Source organism: Saccopteryx bilineata, chromosome 5 (genome assembly GCF_036850765.1).
Source record: "Saccopteryx bilineata isolate mSacBil1 chromosome 5, mSacBil1_pri_phased_curated, whole genome shotgun sequence".
Taxonomy (NCBI): Eukaryota; Metazoa; Chordata; class Mammalia; order Chiroptera; family Emballonuridae; genus Saccopteryx; species Saccopteryx bilineata.
The window spans coordinates 108,098,835-108,111,826 of NC_089494.1; the positions used below are offsets into that span (position 1 = coordinate 108,098,835).

At 46.7% G+C, this 12,992-nt stretch overlaps 1 protein-coding gene across 7 annotated transcripts in view; it reads left to right on the top strand.

Annotated features, from left to right (window-relative positions):
- Window positions 1-12,992, top strand: part of NCKAP5 (NCK associated protein 5) — a 1,181,736-nt gene that overhangs the window by 1,072,705 nt on the left and 96,039 nt on the right. For all 7 annotated transcript variants that reach the window (XM_066233486.1, XM_066233488.1, XM_066233487.1 and 4 more), the window contains 3 exons: window positions 1,186-1,374; window positions 6,697-10,625; window positions 11,346-11,523. In XM_066233486.1, coding sequence (XP_066089583.1) covers window positions 1,186-1,374; window positions 6,697-10,625; window positions 11,346-11,523 — 4,296 coding nt within the window. The remainder of the gene's footprint in view (window positions 1-1,185; window positions 1,375-6,696; window positions 10,626-11,345; window positions 11,524-12,992) is intronic.

Below are 12,992 nucleotides of genomic sequence, written 5' to 3' on the forward strand. Positions count from 1 at the left end.
CAGGGGAGTTAAATGTTTTGCTCAAGATCTCATATCTAGTGGCAGCATGGATCCAGGGCGCTGGACCGCCAGCCATAGATACAGTTTGCTTACAATTGTAGCATTAGAGTCATGTTTTGATACTGATTTTACTCTTTCACCTGCATGACTGGATAAGATGGGAAACTGCCATTGTAATACCTAATGAGGATGCTAGCTCTGTGCACCTACTGAGCCCAGATAGTGTGCTCTATGCTTCCATCTAGAACCTCATTTGGTCCCACAGTAACCCCAGGAAGTAGGCAGCATTATAATTATTCACTTTTTAAAGAAAAATGTAATGGCCTTTGCTGGTTGGCTCAGTGGTAGAGTGTTGGCCTGGTGTGTGGATGTCCTGGGTTTAATTCCCAGTCAGGGCACAGAGGAGAAGTAACCATCTCCTTCTCCACCCCTCCCACTCTCCCTTCTCTCTCTCTTTCTCTCTCTCTTGCCCTTCCCTTCCTGTAGCCATGGCTCAATGGGTTAGAGCAGTGGTAGTCAACCTGGTCCCTACTGCCCACTAGTGGCTGTTCCAGCTTTCATGGTGGGTGGTAGTGGAGCAACCAAAGTATAAACAAAAAGATAGATTTAACTATAGTAAGTTGTTTTATAAAGATTTATTCTGCCAAACTTAGTGAAAATCTGACATAAAGTACTTGGTAAGTAATTATTATTATAGGCTTTAACTTGCTGTAACTCTGCTTCATAAATTTTATAAAGTAGAGTTACTTCCCTACTTTATAAATCACCATTACAGTGGAACCAGTGGGCGGTTAGAATATTTTACTACTAATAGAGATACAAAAGTGGGTGGTAGGTATAAAAAGGTTGACTTCCCCTGGGTTAGAGCAACTTGGCTTCCAGCACTGAGGATGGCTCCATGACCTCCAACTCAGGTGCTTAAAAAAAAAATGGCTCAGTTGCTGAGCAACGGACCAACAGACCCAGATGGGCAGAGCATCATCCCCTTGTGGACTTGCAAGAGGATCCCAGTTGGGGTGCATGCAGGAGTCTGTGTCTCTGCCTCCCCTCCTCTCACTAAAATAAAAAAATTAAAATATATATCTAAGAGATTAATTTTTCTAGTCATTTCTACCTTACTTGGAGGTTGAGTTGTTATTTACTCAAGAAGAAAAGCCCTAGCTCAGAGCTTTCCTACTTTTGCAGGAATGCCAGCTGAATACAAAATCTGGAAGCCCTGCTTTGAGATGCCCCAGCGTGGGGGTCGTCATCCCTGGTCACCTCTGTTCTCACAACAGCTGCAGCAGCAGTGAACTCTCTCTTTCGAGCACCTGCAGCGAGTACTCCAGTGGCTCCTCCCGCACGTGGCATGATGGGAAGAATCTCAGGAAGAGGGTAAGGCCTCCTTTAAGGCACTTCAGCATCAGAGTAAACAAGAAAAGAATCTTCTAATAGGAAGGTAAAAGGTGGGAGGGAGGGCTAAGAAGGAAACAACCATTTTTCCGAGTACCTGTTCATTTACTCCTCGCAAAAACAGTATAGGGAGAGGTTATTCACCCCACTGTATGGCAGAGGAGTTGGGCTCCAGAAAGGTTAAGTCACTTGCCTGAAGTCACGTAGCACATGAGGGGCAGAATGTTGATTGGTCCCAGATGACCTGGATTTCATGGAGGGAGTCGGGAAGAGGAAGATATTTTCCTTCTGTGCTTTGGTGGAGCCCTCCAAGTTTACAGGACTCGATCAGCCTGGAACCTGGAGCCCTTGCCTAGTGGACCTGGCCACCCTTCTCACCGGCTAAGACATTTCCCATTAGTTTTATGGACATTCTCCATCACTGTAATGCTCACAGACATGTTACTGTCCACTGCCAATGAGAGTCAAGCAAGACCACTTGCCAAGCCATTCTAGACTGAGCATCCTATGGGAACTTGAAGAGAATGTTGTTGTTTTCCTAGAAAATAGAGGGAATGGTGGATTATCTCAATCAATGCCAAATGTTTTGAAAGTATCATTCACTTTGTAAGAATTTACTGTTCAGAAATAGCATGTATTATATTAACCTCCTCTACTCAATGCTATGGTCTCATAAAACATTGGCTATAAATTGGAGGGAGGGACAATAGAGAAAATACCATGGTCGATGATAGGCACCATGGCTCAGTGAAGGTTGGTTTGTCCCTATGTAGATGGCAGGGGTGCCTTTACCAGGTTTTTAAGTAACTCTACTGCTAAGTGCCTCTGCAAAGTGCTCATATGATTGAAGGCTCCCTCATATCTTATACAAGTATCTTCATGCAGTGGTGTAAGCCAAGTTTTTGAAATAGCTGGTTTTGCAGTTCCCTAATATGGAAGAAAAACAAAGAAAAGAGAATAGAAACCTCAACTCAGGCTATTTAGGGGTCTTTTTTTTTATCATTCTTACAAATTAAATTTACAATTTCAGAAGCATGGATACCAGGAAATTCATACTTGCTAGAAAATATTGGTGAAGAGGTAGCTTTGTCATACTCTGAACAAGCACTCAAAGTAAAACTTTAAACTTAAATTTAGAGCTTATTCCCTTGGATCCAGATTTCTAATTCAAAGTGAGGAGCCTGGTACTTATCAGAAGTGCTCTGGTGAAGGAGATGCTTGCGGTGAGGAGGAATGGCTGCCAAAGCCCTGGCTCTTAACTCCTGGAGGGTGCTCAGGGCTGTCCCCGCTTTGTCTATGAGGAGCACTGGCTCCAGAGTCCCGTGCTCTCCTGTTTCTACTCTCACACTCTTCCTTTCTCTCCCTCTCAGACCTTTTCTCTGCTTTTCTTTCTTTCTTTCTTTTCTTTCTTTCTTTCTTTCTTTCTTTCTTTCTTTCTTTCTTTCTTTCTTTCTCTCTCTCTCTCTTTCTCTCTGTCTCTCTCTCTCCCTTCCTTCCTTCCTTCCTTCCTTCCTGCCTGCCTGCCTGCCTGCCTGCCTGCCTGCTGAAATTCTTCTCATTAGAACAATTAATTCTCTTCTAGGGAAACCTCTTTTCTAAAAAAGGAGCAATAAGGTTCTTATGACACTTCCTGCACAGTCAGGTGGCCACGACCTGGAAATTTAATAGAGTCCTGGCTCAGAACGATCGTGGAGTAACAGCACCCTTATCACATCTCACAGAGAAAAGCCCCAGTTCTCAGGGACATAGCAAACTAAACCTGGTCCTGAAGAGACAGTTTAAATTTATATTATTTAAGGAACTTCTATAATTCTTACTATGTGCCAGGCACTTATTTAGTATTAACTAATATAGTAAATATATATAATATGAATTTGAGTGTGAATATGTTAACTTATATGTTAATAAATGTATGGCCAAGGGCTCTTTGGTAACCCACAGTACTGTTTGTGTCACGGAAGGGCAGCCCACACAAAACACGCTAGCCCGCCACCCGGGGAGCAGCCTGACCTAATCAGCGTGTGAGTCCCATGTGCACACCACTTTTGTAGCACTTCCTGAGCTCGTGGGACGTTCGGGATAGCTTATTAAATAGGTTCTCCTGTTCCCTCCGCTTTATGGATGAGGAAACTGAGATGCCAGGAAATAAGGAGCCAGCCCAAGCTCTCATAGCCAGTAAGTGACAGAGCTGGGCAGTTGGTTCTAGAACCTTCCCTCTTAACCATCGGCTATGCTTCCTTGTTGAGTCAGCCTGAAACTTGGGAGAGTTGTTCCAGTTGCTGGGATGGATTTGTTTCTAATAAAACCAAGAATGTCCTTTTAAAAACATGTGTTGAACAGTTGCTCGGTCAAGAGACAGGAAGACTGTGGGTGGTACCCAGGCCCCTACCTCTGCAGCACCCTTCAGCCACGGCTCCCTGGGCAGCCCTCTTCCAGCCTTCCCAGCTAGGGATGAAGCTGACGTGGTCTCTCCCACAGGGATTCATGCTTCTATCGTTGAAGTTTCAAAATTGTTTCAAACTTTTCTCAAGTTATTGAATACCATAACCTCCTGTGGAAACCTGACCGAGTAATGTGGCTGATCTCAGGGGGCAGAGATCCTGGGCGCTGGGAGGCTGGCAGCTGCTGGCCCTCCGTGAACTACACCACAGCCTGGGAAGGCTCGGAGGGGCAGGAGGGAGGTGGGTAGGCAGAGGCTGAGCCCATCTTCTATGGGTTCAACAAATCATCCTTCTGCAAGCTCTTGCAGGGTACTTTTCCTGCTTTCTCTTCTTTGTTGTGAATGTGATTATCAGGATCATGGAAATTCATAGAAATCTACTCTGTATTAGTCTGCTCACTGGTCAGTTTATAGTACCCAACCTCACTAATAGGATTTTTTTCTGATTTCTGAAGGAGTTTTTAATTTTTTTTCTTTTGCACTTTTCCAAAGCTGGAAATGGGGAGGCAGTCAGACAGACTCCTGCAGGCGCCTGACCGGGATCCTCCCGGCATGCCCACCAGGGGGCGATGCTCTGCCCACCTGGGATGTCTCTCTGTTGCAGAGCCACTCTAGCACCTGAGACAGAGGCCACAGAGCCATCCCCAGCGCCCGGGCCATCCTTGCTCCAATGGAGCCTCGACTGCAGGAGGGGAAGAGAGAGACAGAGAGGAAGGAGAGGGGAAGGGCAGAGAAGCAGACGGGCACTTCCCCTGTGTGCCCTGGCTGGGAATCGAACCCAGGACTCCTGCATGCCAGGCCAACGCTCCACCACCAAGCCAACCAGCCAGGGCCTGAAGGAGTTTTTAATAATGCGGGGAAGAGGAGGGTGAAGTTGAATAACATCTATCTATAGCAACCTATGACCCTAAAGAATTTTCTGAAGAAAATATATAATGTGAAAAAAAAGATAACAAATAAAGCACCAATAAACAAAATATATTATTGAGAGCAAGAATAATGTTTATGAAAATATCTTAGATATAAACAAATGTTCACAACTTACTAAAAATCTGAGATTCCAATATAAGTTTCTGATGCATTTTCAACCTCTGCTAATGAGCACATGGTTAGTGTTCAGAGTTATGGTCCAGGGGTCAGCTGGCATGGTTGTGCCAATGGGAGCTTCACTCTTTGTTAATGTGGGTACAGAGTGGATATCTGAAACCAACAGATTCATTAATTGAAATGTTTCACCATTAATTATACAGCCTCTTTTAAAAAGGCATCAGGCTCTCCTGTAGCCAGTGGCTTGATTGGTTTGAACATGGCCCGCCCTGGGCACTGAGGATAGCTCCATTGGAGTGCATCAACCTCAAGCACTAAAAATAGCTTGATACTCAAGCATCAGCCCCAGATGTAGTTGCCAGGTGGATCCCTGTTAGGGAGCATGCAGGAGTCTGCCTCTCTATCTCCTCTCCTCCCACCAATTTAAACTGCAAGTTCCGTTGGAGAGAGCTGGTCTCTATTATGACATTGACTAAGACAGAGGGAGGAACAGAGACTAAATTTGACTCCAGTATGCCATCAAGATTAAATTGTGCAGGCTCTTTGTTCACACTTCCTAAGTATGAGCTCATGTGATGTTCAGGATAGCTTATTACATAGGTTGTCCTATTTCCCCTACTTTATAGATAAGGAAACTGAGATGAAAAAAAAGAAGGAACCAGCCCAAGATCTCATAACCAGTAAGTGGCAGAGCCTGAGTTCAAGTCCCAACATAACCACTTTGGAACTCAGGCATAGAAAGAACTCAGGCTCTTCTTTGGCTATGTGATTTCCGCCAGGCTGATCTTGCTGAATCTCAGTTTCCTTCTTGGTAAATAGGATGATAATGTCCTCTTCATGGTGTTCTGACAGTTAAGTCAAAATACTGTGTAAGTGGCTGGCACACAACAGATGCTCAGTCCGGGTCACTGTCCTCCCTCTGCCCTTCCATTTCTGGTTAGCAATGCTAAAAAAAAAAAAAAAAAAAAGGAATGTAGAATGCAGCATTTTTTCTACAGCATTTCTTGGTCACTATCTAAAACTAACCCTAGTATTTGGGGAGGTATAAAGGACAAGAAATGGACTCTTTTCAGTTAGTAGGTGAATCATTACTACGCTTTCTAACAGCAAATACCCCACTGTTATACACGTATGGGTGTATTTCACAGGTGTTCACTGCCGGTCAGAGTCATGAAGTCACATGACATTCTAACTCTCAAATGTTAGAATGGGAGGGACCAGAAAGATACAGGCTGACTTACTTTCCCATCTACCCTCTGTACCTCTCGTATACACTGAGGCCATACTGTCTGGTTACTTCCTACGTGTACCTTAAACATGCTTTCCCAATTTGAGACTTTGTCATCGCATTTCTTATAACTGGAATCATTCCTCCACTTTTAATCTAAGGCAAGCCTAGCTATCTTTCAAGGGCTAGATAGAGTTTAAAAAAAAAAAACAAAAAACATCTTTCCTTATGTGGTTTTTCCAAACAGACGTATGGTCTCCCTCTTCTGAACTTCTGGAGTGCATACGACATCTGCACTTCTTATCCGTGCCCTTGACTTTCAGTCACTGGTGCTCAGGGCCTCTCCTCTGATGAGTGCATGCTTGAGGGCAGGTCCTTATTCTCGATTTCTTTAAATCATGTACTACTGAGTTCAGGACCAGGTGAAATGGGGATTTGCTACATAGTTGATGACTAATTTTGCATTAATGAATGAATAGATGCATTTATTTATCAACCACTAGCTCAAATTAAGTTCAACGATGAATGTTTCTGTTATAAATCTGTGATCTATATGACTATCATTTCTGATATCTACTTTCTTTCCTAGCAATCATCACAAAACTGGGATCAAAGGCTAAGTATTGATTCCTCGCTCCCAAGTGGCTTTGCTAGTCCTACAGATGAACTACCTCCAACACGTATCAAGGAAAACCACATTTTGGAAGGACTAAGAAAGCTACAGAAGCGAAAAGTATTACTTGAGCCCCAATCAGTGATAACCAAATGGGGTTATAAAGATTGCATGAATTCAAACGAAGGAATATATTCTCCAGGCATTAAGAATAGCAGCCTCAAGGAGTGTTGCCCCTGTAAACCAGCAGACATGGGGAGCCCCTGCCAGGATCCCCACAAAGCATTCATTTATGACACAGATTCCCACAATGCTGATGAGGATGCTTCCTCCTTAGCATTGATTCAAGCCTTCCCAAACCAAGCCTGCAGGCTGCATGGCTGTCAATTAACCCACAGTGTTTCTGATAGTCTGTTTAGCTGGGAGCTGAATGGGAAACATTTTTCAGATGGCATGTCCTCAGTTTACCCCAGGGGAAATCCTGAGAAGCTGAGCAGTTGTTCCAGCAACTGCCCCTTGGGGAGGAAGCTGTGCCCATGTGTCCAGGTACCTCGGGAACAGCGAGAGAGGTGTCTGCACAGCCATGACCGTGTGGCTCTCAACCTCCAGCTCTCAGACACGGATGACAACGAACCCCTGGATGAGCTGCACATTGACAGCAGCAATGAGAAAAGCCCTTCGGACTTGTCCTTGACGGCTGACACCGACAAGTCCACGGAGAATTTGGACATCCTTGTGGGACTCGGACAGTCTCAGCTTGGGTCTCCTGATGAGGAAGAAAAACAAATGCTCATCCACTTGGAGAGTAAACCAAAGACATTTAGTTTCATAAAGCAGCAAAGGGTCATCAAAAGGACTTCTTCAGAAGAATGTGTGACTGTCATATTTGATGCAGAGGATGGCGAACCCATTGAGTTCAGCTCTCACCAGACGGGTGTCGTCTCTGTTACCAGAAATGAAATTTCCATCAGTCAGGCCCCGACTGGACCCATGGCAGAACACATGGACCACCTACCTCAGGGAACTGCTCACCTACAGCCAGGAGATGCAGCAGGAGACTACACCTTTGCAAAGAGACCTGAAGAGGAAGCTGTTAGAAATACCCCCAGCGGCGGTGTAGACAATGTCGCCAAGGCCCCCACTGTCTCTTGCAGGCCCAGGGCAGTTATGCAAAATACACAGAGACAAAAACTGGCAAAATTGACCCACAATGTGGCATGCCAGAGTGATGCTCAGTCTCCAATGTCCGTGGGAGTCTATCAGAAGCAGAGTCTGACAAAAATACCCACCAGGGGCAAGTCTTCACCTCAGAAATCAAAAATGATGGAGCCCGAAGCTGCCACCAGTGTCCCCTCGTCTGGCCCAGGGACTCTGGAAAAGTCAACAGCCTCCGCTTCCGGGAAGCCTGCACGACTCAAGAGGACCGAAGGCCCGGTGCACCTCTGTGGTGTGCAGGCAGACTCACACGTTCCAGACCCCCCGGCCCAGCTGCCCCACAGCTCCGGAGTGTCCGGCAGAAGGGATGCGGCCCAGTGCTCCCGGGGTCACACCTCAGCCTCACAGCTGCTGTCAGGGCCCCTCCTTGACCCTGGTGGCGGTGGAGAGCACCTTGTGAGGGGCCAACACTACGACCCTGGGCCAGCAGCAGGGGTGGAGTCACCGCTTCCCCTCCCTCCAGGCGGATCAGCCTCCTTGCTCACTGGGCCCAGTTATGACTGCCTGCCTCTGCCCTCCTCTGCGAAGCACGGAACCAGGGTCCCCAGCGACACAGCCAGGACTGGATTCAAGTCGCCATCTCTGAAAGGATCCTCTCCTGTTATTTCTTCTCACCAGACAGGGGTACAGGGGAAGAAGCCTTCCATGGTCTTCAAAAAGCCCACCTTCACGGACGCTCTGCCCTCCACAGAAGTGGGGGTTCCAACCAGATGCCCTACTCATGTCTCCTCCAGCGCATTTGTCCTGCTGGCCCAGGGCCCCCCCAAGGTCTCTCTAAAAAGAAGTATTCCCAAAACCCCACCCCACCAGGCACTTGGCACCCCACAAACAGACACAGGGTTACAGACTCCTAAGAATTGCCCTTCAGCCCATGAGCCACTGGACATATCCTCTAAAAGTCTGTCTCCAGAAAGAAAACGGCAGGTGAACGACAGCGTCTCTAAGTCACCCAAGCCTTCCTTCTTAGGGGTGAATGAGTCACTGTCATCTCAGGTTAGCAGCCCATCACCATCCTCCAACAGCCAGAACGCCTCCCATGGTTGTCAAAGCGCCCACGAGAAAGGTTTGAAAACTCGCCTCCCAGTTGGGCTCAAAGTTCTCATGAAGTCTCCCCAGTTGCTCAGGAAAAGCTCCACAGTTCCAGGGAAACACGAGAAAGACAGTCTCAACGAAGCCTCCAGAAGTTCCGTGGCTGCAAGCAGGTGGAAGGCCACCACAGAGCAGTGCAGGGGACCAGCAAGCCCGGGCACCGCTGCAGGCACGGGGCACGCAGCAAGCCCGGGCACCGCTGCAGGCACGGGGCACGCAGCAAGCCCGGGCACCGCTGCAGGCACGGGGCACGCAGCAAGCCCGGGCACCGCTGCAGGCACGGGGCACGCAGCAAGCCCGGGCACCGCTGCAGGCACAGGGCACGCAGCAAGCCTGGGCACCGCTGCAGGCATGGGGCACATGGCTCCCCCGGGGTCGCGGGCACAGGGCAGCTTGGCTGACGGGCTTCTCCCGGACACAGCAACTCCAGAGTCATCCGAAAATTGCATCCCTGGGGCTGATGGGAGAGATGCGGGAGAAAGCAGGTCTGTGAAAAGACCTCCTTCCTCCAAGCCACATCTAAAACCAGCTCTAGGCATGAACGGAGCTAAGGCCCGCAGCCAGAGCTTCAGTGCTCACTCAGGTGACAAGCCCCCCACGCCGCCCATGGAGGGGCCAGGCAGAGTCCGAACACAGATTATTACCAACACGGCTGAGAGAGGCAATTCTCTCACCAGGCAGGGCTCCTCCACTGACGGCTCTCCCAGCAAGACCCCTCCCAGCCCCAAGTCCGACAGCCTTCCCAGTGCTGCAAGGCCCCTGGGGCAAGCCTCCTCCAGGCAGGGCCTCCTGGAGAACCAGGGTAGCTCCAGTGGCCAGCAGGGGAGCCCCAGCAGGTCGCCTTTGCTGATCCTTCCAAAACCCGAAGGCCTCCTCACCCACCCTGGACCGGAAGACCAGCAGGCCTGTGGCCAGGGAGGGTGCCCCAGTGTGGCTGCACCCAAGGAACCAGGCAGCGACCGCTGCAGGTGCCCACCCACCCCAGCAGCCTGCCCACCAGCCCTGCAGAGCCCAGGGAGGACACAGTGCCCAAGCAGCTTTGAAACAAGCAGGACCCCCAAGCCAGAAATGTCTGGAAGGTATCCAGATACTTCTATAACCAGGACTAGTGCCGTGAGCCCAGAAGCCCCCCTCCCACCCACAATCGAAGAAAAGGTCATGTTGTGCATTCAGGAAAATGTGGAGAAGGGCCAAGTGCAAACAAAGTCCCCGTCTGTGGAGGCGAAGCCGAGGCCGGGGCCTTCTTTCGCCAGCTGGTTTGGTTTTCGGAGGAGCAGGCTTCCCGCCCTCAGCAGCAGGAAGATGGAAGTGTCCAAAACCAAAGTGGAAAAGAAAGATTCCAAAGGCTTGGGCTTTGGAAGTAAGCAGCTAAAATCAGAGAGAAAAAAAGAGAAAAAGAAGCCTCAGCTGCCGTGCGAGACAGAAAAGGAGCTTCACAGGGACGCAGAGCGGACAGACCATCCGGACGGCGGTGTACGAAACAAAAACAATCTGAAAACACCACAGGGCATTTACGACCAAATGAAGTTCGAACCGAGAAATAGACCCAGTCCTGTTACATGCTCAACAAAAGATACCTTTATGACAGAGCTTTTGAACAGGTAATGCATGAGCAAAGAGAGTGGTAATGTCAAGGGTTCCCCCCACCCCTGCTACCCACAAGGATAGTTGTTTGTTTCTTGAGCATTAGGTGCCAACCAAGCATGTTTTTTCCACAAGAAGAAATGCAGAACAGCAATCTTTCATACATTAGCCAGAATTTAAACAATGAAATAAAAGTTAGCCATAAAATGATAATTTAGTCCATGTTACTTTGTTAACCAAGCCAATGGTCTTTGAAATTAAAGAATGGTAAGTTTTATCAAGGTTGAAAGAAATTCAGCCTTCACTAGCAGCCATGAATGTGCCCACATGGCATAAAATGGAAGCAAATTAAACGTACATTCTAAAGTATGCCAATCTCATCAACTGTACCGAGCAAACATATACTTAGAAACTTCCAGAGGAAATTACATTTCCTGCTGATCTTAAGCCAGAAATGTAGTTAGCAATCACTTTTCAGTGGTTTTTACCCTCCATCCCCATCTCTCAAGCAGTCATAAAAATAAAAATAAAGTATTCTGTTTACAAATCTAAATTGACACGCTACTGGAATATCTATCAGATAAAGATTTCCATCAAGGCCTTTGAGAAACACTGTTACTCAAAGGGGTTAAAGACCGAGATGTGTGGAGGTTACTTTAAACACTGAAGGATGGGAAGAGTAGAGTGATTGAAGAAGAGCAATGTCACTTATCAGAGGAATCACTTTCTACCTGCAGAGTTGATAAGAGAGCAGCTCAACAAACAGAAATTGGATCAAATAGTGTCTCCTGCAGGAGTGCGCTCAAGGGCAGCTCCCAGGGATCCTGTCCCAGTGGCAGCTCTCTCAGCGCTCAAGGAAACCACAAGAAACACATCAAAACCAAAGCTGACGTGGACATTCCCAAGGGGTCCCTGGTAAGTGCTCCACCACCCTGGTTCTAAGCTGTTAGGTTCTAAGACAGGTCGGCTTGGGTTCTTTCTCCCCTTTGCTGATGAACATGCCTGGGCAACAGATCGTAGGGTAAAGAGAAAGTGAAAGCGAAAGAGAAAACGAGAAAATGCTCGCGAGCACAGGACAGAGGCCCGGTGGGGTTGCGCAGGCCTGGTGCCCTCTGGTCACACTGCCGTTTTAGCTGTTTACTGAGTGACAGGTGTAACTGGGCAGGCAAAGGAGGCTATACCCTTGTGCTGGGAATCTGCTTTGATGATTATTTCCATCATTTCCAGCAGCACAAAAAGGAATGAACATCATGTAGAAAGTAAAAGTGCTAAATGATATAAGAGAATATTGACTATCATATTTTAATGATTTGATTTAAGCATTGTTTTGTTTTTCTGGAAGTTGTATGTACCAGTTCACCCCACCCAAATAAAAGGTGGCAAGACTAAGATATCTTTTCTGGAACTTGACTCCCTAGCATTCAGGTTTTTTTTTAATTGAGAAGTCTAGAACTAAGGGGGTAGCTTCCTTTTAAAATTAATAGAAGAGCATTTTAATATTTCCCAGGGTATGCTACTTTCAAATAATATTTTTGTATTAAAAATTACCTTAAGCTGTACTTACACTCCTTATATTCCTTCTGCTCTTGCATAACTGATTTGGTGATGTTCATTGTTTCTTTCTATAAGTTCTAAAGCACTGAAACCCCCCAAAAAGTTATTTTCACAGAATTACTGACTGTATCCATATATTTTTATACTATTATAAAAGATTTTAAAATATAATGCATGCTACCATGTTCTTAGAGAAAACTTGAAATTTGAAGTAAGTCTATATTTTTTTCTAAAGTAGTTAAAAATAGACAAGATTTTAGAAGTAATCATGGTTGGCATTAGTAGTTATTAATTATTAGTTTAATGACATATAATGACATACTGAAGTTTAGCATTCCTTAGAGCTTCACAGGCATACAGTAATTTGAGACAGATGTACATTTAAATTTTTTTTTCAAATAAGTCCTTTTTTTCTTTTTTTCAAACTCTGGAATCATATGTAGACTATGCTCTTTGCTAAAGTAATTTTTTTCTGTTTCCCCCATTTTTACTCTTGGCTTCTATTGGTATCGTCTCTTCTTTGAAAAGGTAGATGCCCCCTGCATTATAAAACCACAAATTATAAGCCTCTCGAAGGCTGCCCTTGTAGTGTCAGTGTGGGGAGAGGGAGAAGGCGCGTGTAGAAGTGTGCACGACGCCAGAAATTCAACCCAGCTGATCTAAATCTGCCAGAGCCTGGCAGAGCCCTTACCAGACGGACGTAGTTTAACGGTGCTCCGTCTAGTATGGTTCTGACACGGAGGGTACATCTTCACCCTATAGAAGTCCACAGAAAGACAAAAGACCCTCTGTTTGCCTGACCTGTGGTGGCGCACTGGGTAAAAGCGTCG